Source organism: Aethalodelphis obliquidens, unplaced genomic scaffold, assembly GCF_003676395.1.
Source record: "Aethalodelphis obliquidens isolate GAN/ISIS:26980383/991018 unplaced genomic scaffold, ASM367639v1 scaffold30, whole genome shotgun sequence".
In the NCBI taxonomy this organism is placed as follows: Eukaryota; Metazoa; Chordata; class Mammalia; order Artiodactyla; family Delphinidae; genus Aethalodelphis; species Aethalodelphis obliquidens.
In genome coordinates this window covers 4,325,962-4,349,439 of record NW_020837974.1, presented here as the reverse complement: position 1 = coordinate 4,349,439, position 23,478 = coordinate 4,325,962, and the positions used below count along the sequence as shown (strand labels likewise).

The window sequence follows — 23,478 nt, the reverse complement described above, 5'->3', positions numbered from 1 at the left end:
CCAGCTCTTTGGGTTTTCAGAGAACTGGAGTATCCCGATTTCAGGGTGAACTCATCTCCAGATCAGAGAGACAGTGCAGTAAAGGGATGGGATATTGAGATGGAGGGACCCCTGACCAGCCGGGAAGTGGCTAGGCACGTCCAGGGAGGCCGCTGCCAGGTGCTGCTGGGGTGGGGACTGGGGAAGGCAGAGGGCGGGGGTGGGGCAGGGGGCCTTGTGCACAGAGGAAGCGAGCAGGGGGCGCAGAGAGGGACGAGCTGACCAGGGTGGCCCGAGGGTGGCCCCTACGACGCCATCTGGTCCTTTGGGACCCACGCCCACCGTCCTGGCTGCAACACTCCCCGCCCCCTCAGGCCTGTCCTCGCCACTCCAGGGTCCAGGACCGGAGGTCCAAGGGGAGGAGGGGGAGGCCTCTTCAGGTGGCCCGGGGTGGGGCTTCACTAACTGAGTGTCATCTAATTGAGTGCTAATTAAGCCCAATTTGTACCCTGGCCAGGGGCGCCCTGAGGCCGTGCCTGTCGTTCACGGGGCGGCAGGGCCCCAGCTGGGAGCCTCCCGCTACACTCCTGCGGCGACAGTCGCCAACCCCGGCGCGGACGCGCGCACCCAGGGATGCGGCCGGGCGAGTGGCCGGGCGGGGAAGGGTTAAGCCCACCGAGCTCGCGGCTGCCTAGAGCGGCGGCGGCGGCGGCGGTGGCGGCGGCGGCAGCGGGGGCCGGGGCGCGGGGCCGCGCGGGCGGCGGGCGGGGGACAGGATGCGGATGCCGGGGGGACTTCCTGTGCCGGCCCCCGCCGCCCCCGCCCCCGGCCCGGCCGCTGCCCGCACGGACGCACGGCCGGCGGGTCGCACGCTCGGGCGGGCGGGCGAGCGAACGGGGACCCCGGCCCGGCCGTGGCGCCCGCCGTCCGCGGGGCCCGGCCCAGGCTGCCCGCCCGCGGGCTCCCGGCACCTGTGGCGGCAGGCGGACCCCGGCCGGGCCCGCGCTGCCCCGGGCTGAAAAGACACCGGTGGCACCCGGCCCCGCCGACCTCGGGCTGGGTCGTCCACCGGGGCCGCCCTCGGGGCCGCCCCGTAGCCCTCGGCGCCCGCGATGGTCCCGCACGGCCGGCCCTGAGCCCCGCGCTGGTTGGGGGCTCGGCCTCCTCCAGCCCCCACCCCAGGGAGCCGACACCAACTTCTGCTCTTGAACTCCGCTCTGCCCGCTTCTTTTGGCCCAGCGCGACCTCGGCAACCCAGACCGCGGCCGACCCTCCTGAGTGCCCAGAAAGGCCCCCGGGCGGCCTGGCGCCTCCCCGGCTCCTTCTGGATGGGGGCTTCTCAGGAAGGTGCTGGCTGAACGCTTGGGCCTTCACCTTCCAGCCCCTGCTGACCACACCTCCCCTAGTGCAGAGGCTGCGTGAGGAGCAGGAAATGCTGTACCAGGTGAGGCCCAGTGGGTAGGACAGCAGGGTGAACCTAGGGACGCTTCTCTGAAGAGGCTTTGGACTGGATTCTGCAGGGCTAGGGAGACCTGGAGTCACCCTGTTAGGAGGGGAGGGAGGACTGGACATGGGCACACCTCTGCAGGGGCCAAGGTGGACGCGGGAGAGAGGCGGGGAGCCCTCCAGACCTCAGGACTGCCTGGGCACAGGGCCAGACAGGCAGCCCGCCAGTTCCGTGGGTCGTGGTACCCTGGAAACCTGCCTTCCTGGGAGCTGAGGTGGCACCTGGACCGACCCACATGGCCTGGAACCGCTGGTCTGCTGGCGGCCTGGGAAGGTGGGGTGAACCCCCCAGCAGCCTGGGAGGCAGGAGGCCAGGGAATTGAACAGACTTGTCACTGCTTGGAAGGGGGCTAGGGGAGTGTGAGATGGACAAGTCTCTCTTTTTTCCTGCAGACTTCCCCAAATGTCCCTTCTGGGAGTGCAGCTAGCCACCTTAGTATCGTCCCTCAGTGACGCGCAGCTGCATGGGCTGCCCCGGCTGTGGGGCTGAATGCGGGCCCTGCACAAAGTCTGGAGAGGCAGGACTCCTTGTGCAGGCGAACGGGCTGGGGATCCAAGCCTCTAGGCCACCCCTGCTCATCCCTTTCCTGGTTGTGGACCACACGGTCCTTCTTTCTAGCAGGGGTGAGCTGCCAGCTCTGGGGGTCGTCAAGGGAGTTGGTGCCCCTGGGCCCGGGGCTCACAGCGCTCCTACGCATCTGAACAGCTTCCTTCCTTCCTCAGCACAGCGGGCTCCCTGGGATCTCCGTCTGACTGCCAGGATGGAGGTAGGGCCGGCAACCAAGACCTTCGTGCTCGAGCTGCGGTGTCTTGAAGATGGAGGCTCAAGGCCTGACACCCTCTCAGGTGAGGGGCTGGGGGGGGCCTCTGACGTCCTAAACCAGGAGATGGTCCTCAGGTCCCCAGCGAGGATCCTTTGACAGAACGCAGGCCTGCCACAGCTGGGAGGGAGCCCTGAGTGGTGGCGGGCGGCCTGCTGTCTGGAGGGGCACCCACCTGGCAGTTCCGGGGTGTGGAGGGCAGACTGCACCCACTCACGTCGGCAGGTTCACATCGAGAGAGCAGGTGGCTCGGGCTGCAGTCTTGCTGGTGAGGGCTGCCTGGCAGTGCAGACGTTCTCAGCCCCTGCCCCGGACCTGTATAAGTGCTGGCTGGGACCCTCTGCTGTTTCCCCAGGGCTCACACAGCCTCCATTTTCCTCCCACTTGTCCCTGGCTCCAGACTCAAGGTCCCAGATTGAATTCAGCGGCAGAGGCGCCCTCTTGTCATTGGCCGCGTGGCTTTTCTTTGGCCTCTGCTTCCATCCAGCTTTCTCTCCCCTCTTGCCCAGAAGCAACTGTGGCCCTGCAGAACCTTCCAAGACCCCGTCTCTCTCTGGGACCTGCTCTGGGCGAATCTTTCCATGGTGGCCACACTTCGTGGGACTCAACTCCCCACTCTGGGCTTCGAGGGTGCTGAGTGAGGGGCTGGGGCAGGGTTGAACAGAGCATGAAAAGGACCAAGGGAACTGGAGGGGTTGGATGGGGATGTGTGGACTTAACTAGGACTCTTGGCTTTTTTTTTTTTTTTTTGCCCGTGCCGCGCAACTTGCAAGATCTTAGTTCCCTGGCCAGGGATTGAACCCGCACCCTCAGCAGTGAAAGCTCCGAGTCCTAACCTCTGGACCGCCAGGGAATTCCCAGGACTCTTTTGGCTTAAATATTTAACTGACAAAAATCTCACGAGAGCAGACACATCAGGTGACACTTAAGTATACATTTACTACAGCATTGTTGTTAACAATGTTTAAAATGCCAGAAGAAGTCCGGAGTGGCCATATGGCCAAGCACTGTCCTAGAAATGAGAGGACCCGCACAGAGGCGTGCTGTGTCCCTGCTGCACCCAGAGGTGGTGGGAGAAGGGAGTGTCCATGTGAGTGTCGATTTGCTGAGAAAACAGGTTTTCATGGCTGTCTTCCCTCCTTTCCCGCATACTCCCACTTGATGTGAGTGTATAGGAAAAATGCGTTCACTGATCCGTTGGTCTAAGCAAAGGTTATTGGGAATAGTTTCCTAAAAGGGAATTATTTACATGTAGATATCCCTTGGCTTTAGTAATTCAATATTATTTATTATTCAATATATTCCTGGAAAAGTAGCCAGAAAGCAAAATTTACAAAATCAAATCTCTACTTTCCATTACAAAATTGAAAAGATGATATTGTACGAAGAACAGATGTTGAAATCAGACTTGGGAATGGAGAAAGCCTCTTCAGATTTTCTGATAACACAGCAGGAATGCTCAAAGTGAGAGACTGCGTGTGGGTTTTGTGAAACAGCAACGGAATGAGTCCTGTTTAGCTGAGCTTACACTGCGTCCTGTACCGTGCTGGGGCTGCTCATTTATCCCCTCTAATTCTCACGATTTCCCTGAAAGGGATTTGTCTTCTTTAGCAGGTGGGGAAATTTAGGTTCCCAGAGGTTAAATAATTGGCCAGTTGCCATGTTGACTTGGGGCCGTGAGTTGGTCCTTTCCATCCCAGAATAACAATCTAAAACACTTCCAGCTTAAGGACTGTTTCAGTTGGAGCTAGTTATATCCTCAGTATTTCCGAACTGTTTGTTAGTTTTCAAACCCATTCCAAACCCACAGGGAGAGGGATTTTTCAAGCACCTGCTAGGGGTAATGTCAGGGCTCTTCCTGCTTCACTCATTAAGCTGTTGGTGTGGGTGTCACTAAGCTATGTTACAGACAAGGAGGGCCCTGAACCTGCAGGAGGTTAGACAGCTGCTCACTGGTAGAGTTTTTCTGAACTGAGGACTTCCGACCTGGAAACCTCATGTTCTCTCTGACACTTTGGTGACTTTTAGAAACTGCCGCAGAAACACTTCCAGGCAGCCTTACAGAAATTCGTTATTATGTACAGAGGAGGTGAGTTCCTTTAATTTACGGTGTGACCTTAACTGAGGTCTGAGTTCAGCATGGGCCTGTGGCTTAGCCGTGGGAATGGCTGGTTCACTGTTTCCTACTGGATGGCAGTTAAGCCCAAAGGACTTCTCAGGGAGAGGTGCTGGGGAGCCACAGGCCCCCACGGTGTCACTGCCAAGGTCTGAGGCACGGAGCCTGTGTGGCAGAAGGCCCAGAGGAGAGGTCAGGGGCTGGGGTCCAGAGTGACGAGACCAGCTGTCCCTGGGGCACCTCTCCAAGCCAACTCCACACCTCTGGGCGTTTCCGTTTCTACCATACCGCCACTGTCACTTGGTCCAGTGTTTTGGGGTCCCTTCTGAGGGCTCAGGAGTGTATGGTACAGTGACTGTACATGGGGCAGAATAAGGGGGGAGATCCTGGGAGTCTGGATCGGAGAGCTGCCTGTAGATCTTTCTCTCCTGGCTTCCTGCCATTTCCGCTACAGGTGGCAGCGGTGGGAGTGAGAGTCAGGAGGAGGAAGAGGCTCAGGAGAGGAGCAGTAGCCCACCGCGGCCAGCAGTCTCAGCCCCGAGGGGGGCCGGTGCAACCGCTGAGGGAGCCCCGCCAGAACAGCAGGAGTTGCAACCCCGACAGTTAGAACAGCAGCCAGAGCTGCAGCAACAGCCACAGCAGGAGCAGCGGCAACAGCTGCAGCCACGAGACGAAGGGTCAGGACCTCAGCCAAACTCGCAGCAGCAACAGCAGCAGCAGGGCGGGCAAGAGCGGCTGCCTCGACCACAGCCGGAAAACCCCCAACCTGTGCGACAGGAGCCCCTGAAACCACAGCCGCAGCTGATGCAACAGCAGAAGCAGCCACAGGAGCAGCACATGCAAGAGCACCAGCTGTCACAGCAACAGCAGGAACAGCTCCAGCAGCAGCAAGATGGGCAGCAGCAGCTGCCTCGGCAGCAGCAGGAACTACAGGAAAATCCCCAATCTGTGCACTATGAGCAGCGGAAACCACAGCCGCAGCGGCTGCAACAGCAGGAACAACCACAGGAGCGGCAAGTGCAGGAACAGCAGCTGTCACAGCAACAGCGGGAACAGTTACAATCACAGCAGCTGCCACCGCAGCAGCAGTTACAGCAGGAACAGTCACAGCTGCAGCAGCAGGAACAGTTACAGCCGCAGCAGGAACAGTTACAGCTGCAGCAGCAGCAACAGTTACAGCTGCAGCAGCAACAGTTACAGCAGCAGCAGCAGCTTCAGCAGCAGCAGTTACAGCTGCAGCAGCAGGAACAGTTGCAGCAGCTGCAGCAGCAACAGTTACAGCAGCAGCGGCTGTTGCAGCAGCAGCAAGAACAGTTACAGCAGCAGCTGTTGCAGCAGCAGCAAGAGCAGTTGCAGCTATTGCAGCAGCAGCAAGAACAGTTACAGCAGCAGCTGCTGCAGCAGCAACAGTTACAGCAGCAGCAGCTGCTGCAGCAGCAGCAAGAACAGTTGCAACAGCAGCAGCTGCAGCCCCGGCCGCTGGAGCCAGAGGAGGAGGAGGAAGAGGTGGAGCTGGAGCTCATGCCGGTGGACTTGGGGTCGGAGCAGGAGCTGGAGCGGCAGCGGCAGGAGCTGGAGCGGCAGCAGGAGCAGCGGCAGCTGCAGCTCAAACTGCAGGAGCAACTGCAGCAGCTGGAGAAGCAGCTGGAGCAGCAGCAGCAGCTGGAGGAGCAGCAGGAGGTGCAGCTGGAGCTGACCCCGGTGGAGCTGGGGGCCCAGCCGCCGGAGCTGCAGCTGGAGCTGACCCCCGTGCCGTCGGAGCTGCAGCTGGAGCTGGTGCCCGCCGCGGGGGGCGGCGGTGCCGCCGTCCCGGGGACGCCCGCCGCGGTCGTGGTGGCGCCCCCGGGCTACGTGGTGCTGCAGGAGCTCATGGTGCTGCCGGCCGTGTCGGCGCCCTCGGTGGTGGCCATCCCGGGCCCGGCGGGCAGCGCGGCCCTGACGCCGGCCCGGCAGCGGCGGCGGCGGCGCGCCCGGGACCGGCCGACCATCTGCGGGGAGTGCGGCAAGGGCTTCAGCCGCAGCACGGACCTCGTGCGGCACCAGGCCACGCACACGGGCGAGCGGCCCCACCGCTGCGGCGAGTGCGGCAAGAGCTTCTCGCAGCACTCGAATTTGGTGACGCACCAGCGCATCCACACGGGCGAGAAGCCCTACGCGTGCCCGTACTGCGCCAAGCGCTTCAGCGAGAGCTCGGCGCTCGTGCAGCACCAGCGCACGCACACGGGCGAGCGGCCCTACGCCTGCGGCGACTGCGGCAAGCGCTTCAGCGTCTCGTCCAACCTGCTGCGCCACCGCCGCACGCACTCGGGCGAGCGGCCTTACGTGTGCGAGGACTGCGGCGAGCGCTTCCGCCACAAGGTGCAGATCCGCCGCCACGAGCGCCAGCTGCACGGCGCCGGCCGCTCCCGGGGCCTGGGTCTGCTCCGCGGCGCGCGCGCGGCCGCCGGCGGGGCCCCGCGCGCCGAGCAGGCTGCGGACAAGGCGCCGTGACCCCGGGCGGGGGCCGAGGTCGGGGAGGGCGCCGCTCTCCCTGTCCCCCACCCAGGAAGCTCAGCGCCCGCTAGGACGTCTTGACCCAGTTCCGGGGTCTCGGGACGTCCTGGAATATCGCCGGGAAAAGGCTACCATCCTTCTACCGCGTCAACCGAGTGGTCGGACGGGTTCACCCTCAGAAACACTCCACAGGAGGAAGTCGACGAGGCTAAAACAGCACGGATGTTGCACATCAGTACAAACAGCACACGGTTCAGATTCGGCATCGGGTACCGATGGGTGAGAAGTCGGTCAGGGAAGCCTCCCTGGGAAAATTGGACTTACTGGAGGTGAGAGCCGCAGGGGAGAAATTCCAATGACAAGACGAGACAGTGGGTGACATTCGACAGAGCTCGAACACTAACCAGGGAGTCCGATATACGTGGTACAACGCACGTGAAAAGGATTTGGTCCTGGTGAAAATTATTTCATGGGAAAAAAAGGAAATGTATCTGCACTACGTAGAAAACTGATCAAGGCATTAAGTTGTCCTCAATGGCATTTGCCTTGAAAATACTTCCTAGAATGAAAATTCATCAGGGTGGATAAAATCCTGATTAAAATGTTTGTGTTCATAAACACAGGGTCCGAGTGTCCGCTGGGTCAATGTGCAAACGCCAGGAAGTCCACTCTGGGTGAAGGTGAAACCTTCCCTCCAGGGCCACCCAGGCAAGCCTCAGGCCGGCTCGAGGCCTCTTTGCTTCCGTGTTCCCATGCCCACAGCCGCTCCCTAATGCCTCTTGAGTAGAAAAGCCTGGGGCTGAAGCAGAGGGCATTCTGGGAGTGCTGTCCAAGGTCCTAAGGGGTGGTCCCTCCATCCTTCCCAAAGAGCTCCGGGTAGCCCCACCCTAGCCTCCCTTCTCAGATGCCCGTCCAGGGACTGAGGCTGTGGGGTCGGGGCCTTGAGACGCAGCGGCAGGTTCTCCCGGGCCAGGCTGTGCAGAGGGCTGGCCCGAGTAGACCCTGCCTCATCGCCGGGAGTCAGAGGGAGAATGTCAGGGACAGGGATTGGAGGCAACACAAATGCTCTTTATGACAGTTTTGTAAGCATCTGGGGCTCAGTCAAAGCAGCAGCAACGTGATGCCTTGTGGGAAGGCAGGATGATGCCGGGGCGGGGGGGCACCCGCCACCTCAGGCCCCCAAGCCCTTCCTGCTCTCGACTCCCCCATCTGGCTACTTAGATTCTGCCCTGCTGTCCTCCCTGCTTCTCCTTTACTAACAGAGCCTGCTACGTTTTACAGATGTGTTGGTAAGTGAGAAACAAACAACGAAAAATAAATTAAAATGAGGAAATACATTGTCCTGCCTGTGTTTTCACCTCTGGGTTTCATGGGGCTTCATTTCTCCGGCACATTTTCCTGGTCGCTCTAGAAACAAGGGACTTAGTATTCAGGCCCGTGCCCAGTGCCCCTCACCCTAGAGCCATCCTTGTAGCCTGAGACCCTTGGTGGGGGATGGGCTCATTCAGTAAAACCCTCCTGGGAGGGATGAGGACCAGAGAGTGGACGCTGGAGGAAGCCAGTTTTGGCGTCTCCACGGCCTTAATAAATCACGCACACGTAGACCCTTGTTTCAAGGTCTGCTCCTGGGGAGCCCACCTTAAGACTGACGGTGTTGACAGCGGTCTTAGCAAGTGGAGTCTAAAGTGGGGACCCTGGGCTTGGACCACTCGCCCATTGTAGCAACAGGGGCCCCCTTGTGGGTGGTGACCCCTGGCCACTATACTGATGGACAGGACAGGATACCAGGTGAGAGGGGATGCCCCAGCTCATGCGGTATCTTGAGCACTTCAGAGATGTGAGAAACGGTTATTATAGGTACTGTGGAATGGGTTGGTTTTGCTGAGCACCATTAAAGCCACGATGAGGGTAAAAGAGGGCACAGAGAGACCGTCAGAGGCCTCCATGCAGTATTTAAAGGGACTCGGTTCTTTCTGCCAAGCGTTGACTACCAAGGACTAGGCACAAGGTGTAATGCAAGAGTAGCGAAACTTATGGCTTGGACCGGGGTATCTGGGCAACGTCCTTGAGAACACCAAGCCCCCACATTCCCCTCAACTCTGGGCAGCAGGTGTGACCCGATTTCCCTTGCCAGAAACACCAGCTGTGCGTCTTACCTTGTCCAGAGACCATGCAGAGGTCTGGTTGAGGCAGATGTCTTTCAAGACAATACTTGCCCTCCTATGATGAGGTTCTAGGCCCAGCACGGCCTGGCTGGGGCAGCGCTGGCTCCGCCAAGGGAGGGAAGGGATTATTCACCAAAGGACCTGCAAGTCCTGGCTAATACCTACCAGCGGGAACAAGGGAAGCACACCTAGGAGTGGATCTGGGGGTTGAGGGGCTGGGAGTGGGTGGCGTATTAGCCTGGAGGTTGAGACACACCTCTGTGTCCCCCTGGGTAGCGCCCTGGCAAGGGCACCTGGAGCTGGTCCTACTGCTCTGCTGAGACGACTGCTGGAAGCTTGGGCGTGACGGTGGTCCACATCAAGTGAGCTGGGGTTGCCAGGACTGCCTGGGCAGAGTGTTGAGTCAAAGTATCAGAAGTCTGGAGAAAATAGATGTTTTATTCCAGAGAACCCATTGTTGGCTATGCTGTGGGAGAGCCCAGAGGACCTTCCCTCCCCGAGGAGATAAGCAGTGTGCAGGTGAGAAGGCACTGGCTTCATTCAGGAGCTAAGCAGGAGCTGCTGTCTGTAGACCTGGGCTGACATTAGAAGTGCCTTCACGGAACTGGACTCTCGTGTCAACAGGGTGGCAGCATCCTTGGAGTAGCAGCGGCCAGATGCAATGCTGAACTCCCAGGACGAGACAGACATAGTTACTGAAATGGGCAGTAAGCTGGGGGTGGCGTCCAGGCCTGAAGGGATCCATGGTGATGGGTAGCAGACAATGGTGTTCCCAGGGACAAGATGGGTGAACAGCCAACTAGGCTATTGCTTGACTTATATTAAAAAAAAAAAAAAAAAAAAAAGTGGTGACCTTGAAGACCAATGTCATCTTCCCCAGTGGAAAGTCACAGTCTCTTTCCCAGTCCCTAGATCTGAGCCAGTTCTGAGCCAGAGCCCGCTGATCACAGGAGAAGCCGGTCCCCTGGGCAAGGACTTTACGATGCGACAGTTCCCAGTGTTCGTATAGAGTAGTGTTTCCTTGGTCCTTCCCCCAAATAGACCTGGGTCCGTTTCCCTGAGCAACCATCCACTGAGGGGACAAGGGTATCCAGATCTTTCAAGCAGGGGCTCTGGCTCCTTGGGAGTAAAGGTCTGAGTGACCCCATCAGACAAGCCACCTAGACCAGCAGAGGCGCTAAAGCCAAGGATGGGGAAGATGAGGAGCGTCAGCCGGGGCCTCAGGGGCTGCACGTGACCCCACCAGCCCTTCTCCAGTCTGCGTTCTCCACCCAGAGTGGAATTCATATGGGACGCGAGTGGATCTGTGTGGGTTAAGGAGGGCTCGGGACAGATGTTGATTCTCTGCCCACCTCTCCTTGGACGAGTCCTTACAGACGTACGGTCCCCCCACCCCGCCCCGCCTAGCTTCCCACAGCAGCACCCGCAGGGGAAGGGGACGGGGCTCCTAACCCTGAGGGGTGTGGGAGTGTGAAAGCCCAGCTCCCTCCTCAGGCGAGGACAAGGCTTCGGCACCACTTCTCCTCCTTAGGAGCCCTGGGATGCCATGGAAGCTTCCTTCCCTCTGTGTGGCTGTGCCTGAGCCCTCCCTCCCCCTCAGTCCCCTTTCCTATGCTGCGTCCCCCTCTCTCACCAGCTTCCCCTGGCTGCATTTCCTTGAGTGGTTACTGGTGCGCAAATGGTCTTCCATGGTCTGGTCCTGGGAAACCTCAGACAGGGGCCAGGAGAGGAGGGGAGGCGAAGCTTGTGGGCGGGCGAAGGTTGTTCTGGCGGCAGGGGTTGACAGGCATCGCTGAAGAGCTCAGAACCCAGGGGGAGAGGGAGACACAATGGGATGGGCCGTGGGGACAGAGCCGTGGGGACAGAGCCACGAGCTCTGCCACGGGGACCCAAGTGGCCTCACGGGAGAAGTCTTCCTGGGTCAGAAGGTGTCTTTTTGGGTTTTTTTTTTTTGTTGTTGTTTTTTGGCCGTGCAGCATGTGGGATCTTAGTTCCCCAACCAATTCCACGCCCCCTGCAGTGGAAGCTTGGAGTCTTAACTGCTGCCGCCAGGGAAGTCCCAGGAGGTGTTTGCAAGGTGAGGACTGGAGGGACTGCGGGGCTGGCTGTGGGGTGGGAAGCATCCAGGCGGAAGTCACGCTGTGTGTGGAGGATCAGAGCCGGAGAAGCTCTGGATGTGGTTAGGAGTTAGCAACTCCAAGGGTTTCCCGAGGGCCAGACAGAGGTGCTATGGGAGACAGGTGTTGGGCTGAGGGGTGGGCTGGGCAGGGGCTACAGTTTGTGGAATCACATGATTTTCAAGCCGAGAAGCTTATATTTAATCGTACGGATCAGTGTTTCCCATACCTTGGACACTGGCATATTGTATCTATTATGTTCACCTTTACTACCGTTGTCTTAATATTTGTCTTAAATGGCTGATTTTGTTCTTAAACAGACGTATGTAAAACGGGAACTGGGTTTCACCAGTACAGATGGAAGGCCAGTGGGGCAGCTCTGTGTGTCAGCTGGGCTGAGCCAACCACATTTCCCAGAATCCCCTTTTCTGTCTCTGGTTAAGGAGGCCACACTCGGGGGCCTGCTGGGGGCAAAGAGAACACACACTGGGTGTGCAAGAAAGCAGTTCTAAATACAGTTACAACCACGTGACCCTCTGCAGAAACCAGGGCTGTAATAGTTCTCAGCGTTCTGCCCTTATTTTGATGTGAATCTGTTCATTTACATATTAACCATTGTCTCCCTTTCCTTCTCCCATTTCTCTACCGTCTCATATAAAACACAGTCATAGTAGTTAATTTTATAGCTCAGTATTTAAGTTACAGAGAATTAAAGGTCGAAGGGAAATGACGGCACCCAAAGATGGATAAAGGGACTTTGTGTCCTCTGGGGGAAAGAGTTGGTGTGCTCTGGTTGCACGGGAGTAGTTGCACCACTGTAGGTGGACTGGTGTGTTTGCTGGTTAAGTATGGTTTGTGGTTTTGGTTTCACACACATCGGAGGCCGTGTTAGTGATTGCGCTGGGATCCATTTTCATCACATCCTCTCCCTTACGCTGTAAGAATTCCCTGTTGAACCACGGATCTCTGATGGGCTTCACAGGAAAAAAACAACCAGTCACACTTAAACATAGAGAGCACACATCTGATATTAATTCCCAACAATATAACAATATAATTCCCAACAGTAAAATACATATATATATATATATATATATATATGTATATATCTATATCTCACATGTAAGCAGTCATCTTCAGGACGTGGCATTTCCATTTATCACTGGGAGGAGATGTGTGATGCTGAGATGGGAAATGCACAAAAGTTCTGCAGTGCATCCTGGCTCCCTTGGAAGGCCACCTGCAGAGACCCCTGAGTCTCCACTGGCAGAGCCTCTTCCTCTAGTCCTGGGAGTTTGCACAGGTGTCCTCCCCCCATCTTCTCTCCCAGAACCCATGGGTTTCCAGCAGCATCCTTGAAGGTGACTGCAGGGTTGAGATTGAAGGCCTCCTTACTGGTATGGACAAAACTCCACCAGGAAGCCCAGCCATGAACGATCTCGGGGGACACTCTCCTTCCGACCCCCATGCTGGGTTCCACGCTCCACGGCTAAATGTGGGCAGGTTCCAGGGTCTGTCGGAGTCTGCTCCTTCCCTGTCCACAGCCTTACACCAGGTGGCCTCGCCTAGCCCCCTGCCTTAATTACCATCCCTTTGCCCTAGACTCCCAATAAGGCTCTGACTTCTCCCCAGAACTTCTCAGCATCTCTCCCACCCCTACTTGACTTCTCCATTCCAATAGCATCTTAGACTACCTAGGCCTGCCCTCTGTGCCTGCTGTCCCCAGGATGACTCCTGAGTCCTGAAGCCAGCCAAGTGTGGACCCTGGAAGGCCCATGAGCCAGGCCCTGCCCCTGGGGTTCCTGCCCAACACTGATCCCCGCCTTCCCCTCTCCTAACCCTCTCCTACCTTGCCAGTTTCCCTCCTGAACCCTAACCCTAACCCTAACCCTGACCCTGACCCTGACCCTGACCCTAACCCTAACCCTGACCCTGACCCTAACCCTGACCCTGACCCTGACCCTGACCCTGACCCTGACCCTAAGTCGCAGAGGAACTCTGCTTTTCTGCGTTTATATCACATCTTGGCCGTTCTGTGCCGGCAGCCAGCCAGACCTGACTAATTCATATGTGTTGGGAGACATCAAAGGAAAACATAGAGACGAGAACATTAAGAAAAGGAGTCTTCCTCGGGGAATTCTGTAAAGGTCCAGACCTTACAAGGCTGGCTCATCAAGTGAAAAAAATACAGTGGGAAACATTTTTTAACCCCCCAAATTACTGACTATAATTAGCCTCAATTGTTCATATAATGATCATATCTGCAAGGGTTTGCAAAAGGTAGGGAGAAGGTTGTTTCTATGAGGGGGTCAGGCTAGGACTCAAGGTTTTACCTATTTTAGGCACTAGTGTGAGACAGAGGGACCAGGTAAGAAGTCCTTCCTGTCTCTTTGGGTTGTGTTAGTCACAATAATGGCAGTAGGGCAGGGTGTCATTCTGCTTCTTAGCAATCAGGTAAACATCTCTCTGGGCTGACCCTTGGGCTGTATTTGTGCCATATAAGGGGCTGGCTGGCTAAGCCCAGAAGTCTCTGGTGAAACAGAGAATCTCCAGGGAATAAGATACAGTCAGACTTTGAGTCAGCCTTTCCTCTTTCAGAAACTAGCGACGGTCCTCCAGTGAGGACTTGGGGATTGGAATTGTAGCCACCAGTTACTACGTGACAACTCTCCTTGCCTTTAAAATGTGAGCGAGAGGGTCTATTGTTCTGGGTTATTGTGTGTCAAACAGGTAAAATAATATGTGTGAATGAACCTGGCATACAGTAGACAGTTGGAATATGTTTGTTACACTGAAAGCAAGAGACCAACACATACTCTTTCCTCTGGTTGGACTTTCTATAAGGCTTTCTACTATTCCAAGATTTAAAAGTTTAGACACTGTAGAAATGAAGACTTTGTGAGGCCCCCAGATGGTAGAAAGGCATAGCGATGCCCTTAGGAGTCTCCCTTGCAGGTAGGGTCTGGTAGGGTTCCCAGGTAACTTTATCCATCCTGTGACATCAGCCACCGCCCAGGCATCTCCCCAAAGTCCTGAACCTGAGGACTCATTGGTCTCCCAGACTTGGATATTCCAAAGATCTAAAGCTCAGTCAGGCCACACGGAGCTCTCAATCCCTGGCCAAGCCTGTACTTCCTGATTTCTGCCTTCAGTGGCTGGCAGCACCGTCCACATGGAGACATTGAGACACAAACCCAGGAGTCCTTCTAGATGGCCCCTGCTTCTCCTAACGCCCTCTGTTTCAGTTAACAATCGCTGTGCAATAATCCACCCCAAAACAGTGGCTTAAAACAACAGATTTTTATTATTTCTCATGGTTCTGCAGGCTTCCTGGGCTCAGCTGGGTGGTCCTTCTGCCCCATGTGAGGTTAGCCAGGGCTGTATCACCTGAGGGCTCCGTGGGGCTGAGACATCCAAAAGTGCTCATCGCGAGACTTGTAGTTGATACTGGCGTTCAGCTGTGAGCTCAGTGGGGCTGTGCACTATACTATATCATGGGAGATATATATATATATATATATATATATATATATATCTTATAACAGGGTATTCCCAATTCCTACTTCTTCTCCCTTATAACATCCCAGTCATTCATGTCACTTCTCCATTTGGTCCTCCTGGAGGTAAAACTCACAGAAGTGCAAGGCCTTCCTAAGACTGGAACCTCTGGAATTTTTAAGTCTCAGACTTACCGCACTGAGGCCCTAACAGTTTGTCGGTTACAGTTTAAGTCTTGCTGCACCAGCACCGGCTCCAGTGCAGTTTCTGCTCCTGCAGGCGCTATTGCTCTAGGAAGCTGTGATTCTCTGTATCTGCTGTCTGTCTCTCCAATTCTGGGGGCAGTGGTTTGCCCCATGATTTCAATTCTCTGATGGATGTAGGATGAGTTGTCGATTTTCGTTTGTTTTCTTGTTGTGATGATGGACTAGTGACTTCCAAGCTCCTTAAATGTTGGACCAGAAACTGGAAGTCCTGCTAAATTTATTCTAAAAGCTAACTTTACTTACTGTAAATGGAAAACCAGTGTCACTTGACATAAGTAGAAGGTAGTTGTAAAAAAAAAAAAATACGATGGAAACAAAACGATGTTGTTAAATTATCTTTGTTTAAATGGGAGCTGAGCAAATGTCTGAAAGGTGTTAGAGACCAGGGAGCCCCAAACAGAGACTTTCTCTCTGATGTTATCAGAAGAAGAAGAGTAAAGGTAACAACTGCTTCCGAATGGAATTCAGCGTTACTGAAAGTCCCTTCCCAGCACCTCCTAAAATGATCTCTGTCTCACATGACCTACAGGAGAAAAATCTAAATTCCTTACCTCAGTAAAAGGCATTTCAGACTCTGGACCCTTTTTATCTACTAGGCTGTTTCCTACCACATTCTTCCAGACACTAAAAACTCTGGCCATAAATTGATTTATTCTGCCAGTCTACTTCCAAGTTATTTATCTGTTTTAGGAATAAGTAAACAAGGATGTAGTAAGTATATAAACAGGAACCAAATTTAAATAATGCAATTTAAACTGCGCATCAATAACGTGCCTCTCACTCCCAGCAGCATGGCTTACAAGGCTGCTGAGTGGCTGACTCGGGGGAGGGGAGGGGAGAAATGGAGTGGGGTTAGGTGGTCCATAGCCTTGGCGAGCTGCTGGACCAGCCCTGGACCACACTCCTCCTCCGACCTGAGGACAATCACATCCTTGGTGTGCATAGACTGTTGCTTAGATGATGTTTCCTGTTACTCGGTGCTGAACTCAATCCTGACTGGTTTCCCAAATTCACCTGGAAAAGAAGTAACTTTACCTATTTATTTATTTATTTTTGGCTGTGCTGTGCGGTTTGTGGGGATCTTAGTTCCCTGACCAGGAATCCAACCCACGCCCCCTGCAGTGGAAGTGCGGAGTCCTAACCCCTGGACCACCAGGGAATTCCCAAGAAGTAAATTTAAACACATCGAAATAAGGTGTAAGAAATCGAACGGTCTCCAAAAAATAAATCAGATGCTTCTGCATTAATAAAATTTCCTTTCTTATAGATCTATAAACCTTTTAGTGGATGCATATAAAACTGTACCCACGAAATCAAGTTCGTGGCGGGAGTGGGGTGTGTCATCTGCCTAGTTACTGCTGTGCCCTCCACGGGGGATGCTGGTGGTGAGGAGGCTGTCAGCCATCCAGTGACTGCCATGAAGTTCATTCTGTGTGTCAGCCTTCCTGTGGCTCTGCAGCAGGGACACGGGATGTGAGAGGTACGAGGCATCTAGGTGCACTTGGAATTTGTGAGATCCAGGATGTCTCTTTTGGGGCATATGGGCTTTGATCTGTCCCCACCTTTGCACAGACTCATCCACAGGCGTGCACTGCCTTCAAGGGCTGGCCCCCCACAGTTAGGCAAAGCTCCCTCCCACTAGACTCTCAGGACATGCTCAGCTGTCACCACCTGCAGGTAGTCCTCCTGGGCTCCTCCTGGGTTCTCCTGCTGTGGGCTGGCAGAGTCTGGCACAGAGGAGTGCTGACCCACATCCCCAGCCAGCCCCTACATGCCCCGCGTAGGGAGAGGGCAGCAGTGCCACTGTCAGAGGGAACCAGAGAACATCACCTAGGGAATGCTGGGGGGGAGGATTCTGATCAGATATCCAGGGTGGGGATTCTGGCTAAACTGACTTGACAGGATTTCTGCTAAAACTGGGCAATGCAAAGATAGACAGGGGAGCCCCAAAGTGGAGGCCTAACTGAGATGAGGCTCAGACTAAAAGTTTGGTGTGGGAGAGAGTCTTTGTCACACCCGGCTCATGCCTCACCTCTCCGCAGTCCAGACCCCACCCCTGCCTGTTCCCTTCTGCCTGGACTTGAAGCTCTGCCCGTTTGGTGGACATTTTTGTCATTTCTCTCTGCACCCAGGATGGGAGGGAGCCGTCTGCTCTTCCTTCCTGCCCTCTGGCAGTCCCCTGCCTGTCCTGTCCCCAGACCCGGCACAACCACTCTCTGCCAGCCTGCCCTGCACTGCTGGGAGGGAGGCTAGGATGGACTCAGCCCCGGGCAGGGGGCAATTTAAACTGAGGGAGGGGCTGGGCCAGGGAGGGGCTCCCTCCAGAAGGACAATGGGCAGAATTCTTCACAATAGTGTCAAGGATCACAGAACCAGGAGGTGTGTTCCCAAAGTGATCAGGTTTTCCCCCATCAGCAATTCCCATTTCCACAGCTTAACTCTGTCACCTTGTGCTACAGACTGAACGTTTGTGTCTGCTTCCTGCTCCCCTCACTCCTCCAATTCACACGTTGAAGCCTAATCCCCAACGTGATGGTATTAGGACGGGGGGACTGTGGGATGTGATTAGATCATGAGGGTGCAGCCCTCATGAAGGATATTAGTGCCCTTAGAAAAGGGACCTCCAGAGAGATCCCTCACCCTTTCCACCGTGTGAGGACTCAGTGAGAATGCTCCAGTTATGAACCAGGAAGAGGGCTCTCACCAGACAATGCGTCAGTGCCTTGACCTTGGACTTCCCAACCTCCAGAACTGTGAGAAATAAATGTTTAAGCCCCCCAGTCTATGGTAACTTCGTTATAGCAGCCCAAAGGCACTAAGACACTTTGTTACCTTGAAGCCTTGTCATTGTCCACATGGGTTACCTCAACAGCCTTTGGACAGCACCCTGCATCCCATCTGGACCCCTGCTATTCCCACCCCCCCCATCCATCTTGGTAAGTGACAACCCACCCCTACCTGATGCCATTGCTGGCTGCCTGCCGCTGTGGTGCCCCCACTGAGATGTGAGGCCACAGCCATGGGATGGCCCCGCCCCCTCCCCAGACTTGCCCCAAGCTCCTCACCTACAGGCTCTTGCTCAGGCCAGGTCTCCCCTGCCCCACTGCATCCCAGTCTCTGGCCATCTTTCAGGTATGGCGGAAATGCCACCTGTCTCATGAAGGTGTGGGGACCTCCTCGCTGCAGCTCCCCTCAGCTCCTGGCCCATGGCTCTCCCAGTTGGGACCTCAGGACTTGCCCTCCTCTGGGCATGGAGGCCCTGTGCCCCTCACTGCTCTGTCCACCCTTCACCCCCGACCAGCCCAGGTGGCAGGCGCAGGAGGAGCTCACGCTAAGGCCAGCCCTTCTCCTTGCTGCTTCCCCGCTGCCCAGCCCACCTCCACCAGCCCCCTTTCCAGAGCTCCGACTAACAGGTTAGTGCTGGCCAGGCCAAGCGACAACGTCCAGTTTGGGTCTCTGTTTTTCTTGTTCTTGCTGCTTCCTGCTCTCTCGGGCTACAGGCCCTGGTGGGCCCTGTCCCTGGGACACACTGCCAACCACCCCTCTCGTCTCTTCTTCTGGCTCAGAAGCAGCTGGTGCAGGGTGGACCAGCCCGGATACAGGCCCACTCACCCTCCCTTTCTCCCCAGGCAGCCTCATGTTGGCAGAAGTCTCAAACGGGCCTGGGTCCCTTCTTCTGATGGTCCTTGTGTTTCTGGTCCATCAGCTGCCCCTCACGGAGCCAGGCAATTGGAAGGACTGGGGCACATCTAGTTAGCCCATCATGTCCAAAAATGGCCTCAAACCCCTACTCCATTTCCAGTCATCCGCAACATGGAATACTGATGCCTTGTTTTCATTTATAATTGTTTTCAAAGGGCTCTCTATCGCTGCCAGGCAGGATCGTATATCTGAGTTCTGAGAGACCCCATGGTAAATTCAGATGGCCCTAAGTGGGTCTCCCTGTGGGTGGCGCTGAGTCTGGACTCACGAGTTGGGTCACCAGGTTCTCCTGGGAACGCAGTGAGTCCTGCGGGCCTTCTCAACACTTCTCTTCCTGGTCCCACCCCTCCTAACCTCTCTCTCCCATCCCCTTTCACGCCTCAACCTGCAGCCTTCTGCCCCCATCAGGTTCTCACACGTTTCTACACACGATCCTTAGGGCCTGGTGAGCCACGGGGCCCCCCATCTCCCCCGCCCTCCCCACCAACTGGAGTAAGCACAGGGTCCAAAGCTCATCGGGTGTGCAACGCATATGAGCTGAGTGTAAACATGTGCACACACACCCAGATCGAGAATTCCCGTTGAGAATGAAGGAAAAGCAGGGATAGGGCTGCTGGCCTCGGAGGGAGTGAAGGATGCTGTTGAGAACCTGAGAACCCACAGGAAGGGGTGGCCAGAGAGGGCCAGTGGCCAGGACTTGTTGAGATTCATAAAACCCAAGCAGCGGGGTCACGTGGTGCTTTCTGGAACATCACTGCGAGATGGACTAAAGGGGGGAGGGGAGAAGGAGCTTCAAGGCTGGAACCTGGGTCTCTGCTGTCCAGGAGCGCTGTGAAGATAGGCCCTCCTGACAGGGGTCCTGCCCCATGGTCTGTGCCTACAGGCACCTGGGGGCAGCCAGCCCTGACCCCTGGCAGCTCTGGACTTAGGTGGCTGGAAGGGTCAAGGCCAGGTGACTTCGGGTCATGAGAGGACAAGGCGTGGCCCATTTGGGACAGCCTAGCACTGCCCTGAGTAGGCACAAACTTGACGTCGGGCCCGGGGGAGGGGTGGGGGGGGCAGGTCATCTGCAGAGGCTCAGCCAGCCCGAGGCCGTTGGCAAGGCCCATGCATCCAGTCCAGGCCCAGTGGAGAACAGGCCTGGAAGGAACAGGGTCAGGTGGGGTCACAAGAGTGGGGAATTACATTTATTTGATTCTGAAATAAACACAGATACTAAGGACTGTATCAAGTGGCTTAGGTCTTATTCACACAGAGCAGTGGGTGGGCTACCTGGGCACACCCGGCTCCTGTAGTCGCAGGCGCGCGGGGCAGGGGAGGGGTGGAAGTTGACCTCTGACCTGGGACACACTGAACACAGTGGGCTGTGTGGTCACATCACTCAGTGTCCTGGACAGGACGAGCTTTGGGGACTCTGCCTGTCACAAGGCAGGAGGAAGGAGAGGCTCTGGGGGGTCTTGGGGAGGAGCCCCTCAGAGAGGGAAGGAAACCGGAGCGCCTAGGGTGGCAGCCTCTGCTCAGCCTCTAGAGGATGGCGGTCAGCCGAGGGCAGAGACTCCGTCAGGGACAGGGAGGGCGGGGCCTGCTGAGCGGGCAGGGTCTGGTGGGCTCCAAGCCTGTGAAAATCCGCAGAGACACAAGGGGAAGAAATTGGGTCTTAGGTTAGGGGTCAGGTGGGAACAGGCCAAGAGGACATCTGAGGAGATGCTGGGGCACTGTGGGCTCCCTGCCTGACAAGCTGGAGGGTTCTAAGGCAGGGATGAGCTGTTGGTTCTCTGTTTCACCTGCCCCCTCCCCCATTTGTTTTCTACCTGGCTCTGGGCCCCGACTCTGACTGCGTCCCCTGGGCTCCCCTGCCCCCCACATTAGGAGTGGATTTGACCAGTGGGCAGCACAGGCAGGGTGGGAGAGGGGAGGACAGGGCTGGCGGAGTCTCACGTCAATCCCAGCTCCCACCTGGTGAGCCATCTCCACGGCTCCAGCCCTCTGCAGGCCCAAGAGCATCCTTCCCTGCCCCACCCCTTCAGGTCCAGGTGGCAGACTCTGGTGCCTCCATTCCTGCTGCTCCCGTTTACCTGGCCTCTGCTGCTCTTGTGAGTTACCTCACCTTCGGATCTTCTCATTGGAACCACCTGGGGTGAAGGGTTGGGGGGGTCCAGAGTTCCAAAGCATAGAGGACCACAGGACCAGAGGGGGGTGCCACGTAGAGGTGGGCCTACAGAAGGGTCGGGGGGGACGGTGGGCATGGAGCACCTCAAAGTCGAGGCTCATCACAGGGGCTGGTCCCTTCTCAGGTCCCTGACCAGGGCCCCGCAAACCACAGGCTCTACATTGGCAGAACTTCTGACTTTGTCCATCTTTTAATGAGAGACCCTCAATTTTTAAGTGTTAGTTATTCATTTTAAAACATTTTAAAAACACCAGGAGCCAAACAATAAGCGTGAGGAGCTGGATTCAGCTGGAGGCCGCACAGCAGGTGCTCTGGGCTGGGGAAGGCAAGGCTTGGGACGGGGGCTGCAGGCAGGTTTGAGTCCTCAGTGGGCCTGAGCAGCTCCCCAGCCAGGTGCTGAGGTTCTGGGAAGGAGAAGCTGTTACTTCAGGTAGGTGTGACCCCTCCGCGAGCCCAGTCAGACTATGATCCTGTCTTGAGGCGCGGGGTCACTAGTGAAAATATAAGAATAATGGTACCCATGGGGTACGAGCTGGGGAAGCAGCAGGGCCCAACCTCCGTGGGTGCAAGAGCTCACCAGCGGACCCCAGCTGCGGCCCCTGGGGGGCAGAGGCGGTTAGGTTTGGGGAGGGCTGCAGGCGTCCCCTGAGTCCACCAACCTCACCTTCTCACACCTCCTCAGGCAGCCACCTGCCCTTCCTGCCTCCTGCTGGGGGAACGCTTCCCTTCCCAGAGGCAGGCGCTCCCCATGGATCACCTGTAAAGCCTCCAGATCTGAGGCCCTTATTGCATTCATCCAGCTACCCTGGCCCACCGGCCCCCTCAGTCCATGTCCTGGTCCTTTCTGGGAACCCCTCTCCCCCCGCCCATGTTTACCCAGCGTTGGCCCTGCACGAGCTGTAGACGTCTGGCCCACCTGCTCCAGTACTGCGGGCCCATCACCAGCAGGGATCGCCCCCCGCCCCTGCCCGGGTCTGAGGGCACGCGGGCCCTCATAGGGGTCATCGCCTCCCTCCACCGTCGTGGGGCCCGGGGAGGGTCCCGAGGCCCGGGTGGACCTGGCCGAGTCTGGCGCTCGGTAGCGCCCCCTGAATCATGTTTGCATGAGGAAGCCGGGAGGGTTTTGGGGAGCGGGCGGACCTCGCGGGCATCTCTAGGGGGAAGGCGGGCCCGGGGTCCCCAGAGGTGGGGTCGGGCCCTGGGGCGGCGCGGGGCGCGCCAGGGTCCCCAAGGCCCGGGACGCAGTGCACACGAGCGCGGCGACCCAGGTCCGAGGGCACCCCCGCACCAGGGACGCTTTCTTTCCCCCCACGCACGCCCCCTCAGGGGCCGCGCTGGACCCCGCGTGACCGGAAGTGCCCCCCCGTTGGCACCGGCGGGGCGGAGCCCGGTGGCGGCACTTCCGGTGCCCACGCGCCGCCGCCGCGCAGCTCCGGGGCCGTCACTTTGTGTAGCGCGGGGCGCGCAGGCCCCGGCCCGGCCCCGGTGTCCGGCGGCGGCTCGGCGGCCGGCGCGCGCGGTGAGTGGGCGGCGCGGCGAGTGGGTGGCGAGGCCGGCGGGAGGCGGGCGCTGGCGGCAGGTGCCGGCGGGCCAGGCGCGGGCGTGGGGTCGGGGTCGCGCCGCCCCTCGACGCCGGCGCGGGAGGCCGCGGGGAGGCAGCGGCGCGCAGCGGGGCGGGCCGGTCCGGGGCGGGCCTGGGTCTGGGGGGGGCCCGAGCGGCGCTCTGGCCTGGCCTTTAGCGGCCGCGCCCACGCTCGGTGCGGCCCGTGGACCCCCGCCCGGGCCTGCGCGAGGGAGGCGGGCCCCGACCCCCAGGGCCGGTCCAGGCGGGCAGCGCGGAGTAGGTGGGCTGGGAGGACACACACCCGCGACCCCTGGGAGGTGCCCGCCGCCGTCTCGGCCGGAGGTGCGGGGGTTGGGCCGCGGCCGCCCCCGGGGACACACCCATCCAGGAGGGGTTGTCACGGCCCTGACCTGGCTTCTGAGGGAGGCGGAGGCCCGATAAGCCCCCTGGAGGGATGGAGATGGCTTGGCGCCCCCGCGAGCTTGCTTAGTGACCTTGGGGGCCTTGCCTGGGTCCTCCCTCTGCAAATGGAGGCCCCGGTGGGCTGCTGTGCTGAGTCTTCTACCGCCAGTAGGCGGGTTGGGAAACTCATTTCTGGGGTTGGATGGGGTCTGGGCTGCCCCATGTGGTCGGAGAGGTGGGAGAGGGGCCGGCCTTTGGTGGAGGACCCAGTGGGCAGGGGGAAGGGGAGGTGTGCAGGATTAGGTCCCTAGCTGTGCCTCTGTGGGGAGACTCTGGTACTGGGTTTGGTTCAAGTGTTGGCAGGTTTGGGGAGCTGGCCAGCAAGGTGAGGGGCTGCCCTCGGCCAGCAGGGTTGGCCCCGTGGATACACCTGCACCAGGAGCAAACCCAGGAGAGCAGGGGAGCCCAGATCTGTGGACAAACAGTGAGGATCCTGGTAGTCAGGGAAGGAAGGTTTCTGGACGGAAATGAAAGCTTGGAAGGCCTTGAGTCACAGGTGTGGTCAGTGAGGCCACCAGACGGAAGGAAGGGGCCTAGATCCACCTGCACCCACACATTTCTTCATTTCTCTACGTAGGTTCCCTGGATATGGGACTTCAGTGGAGAGTTGCTAAGTTTT

General features: G+C 57.6%; 2 protein-coding genes across 3 annotated transcripts in view; both read left to right on the top strand.

Moving 5' to 3' along the window:
* Positions 1-1,318: 1,318 nt before the first annotated feature.
* ZNF853 (zinc finger protein 853) lies at positions 1,319-8,248 on the top strand. Its single transcript, XM_027125719.1, has 3 exons — positions 1,319-1,423; positions 2,214-2,331; positions 4,877-8,248. The coding sequence occupies exons 1-3, from the start codon at positions 1,412-1,414 to the stop codon at positions 6,910-6,912; spliced, it is 2,166 nt and encodes a 721-aa protein (XP_026981520.1). The 5' UTR covers positions 1,319-1,411; the 3' UTR covers positions 6,913-8,248.
* The window catches only part of ZNF316 (zinc finger protein 316), a 38,504-nt gene continuing 17,254 nt past the window's right edge, over positions 2,229-23,478 (top strand). Inside the window, exon 1 of one of the 2 annotated variants that reach the window (XM_027125712.1) lies at positions 2,229-2,331. The gene's annotated coding sequence lies outside the window, so the exon portion shown is untranslated. Of the gene's footprint in view, positions 2,332-22,227; positions 22,353-23,478 lie in introns of those variants that run through there. The other variant, XM_027125711.1, reaches the window with a different exon arrangement.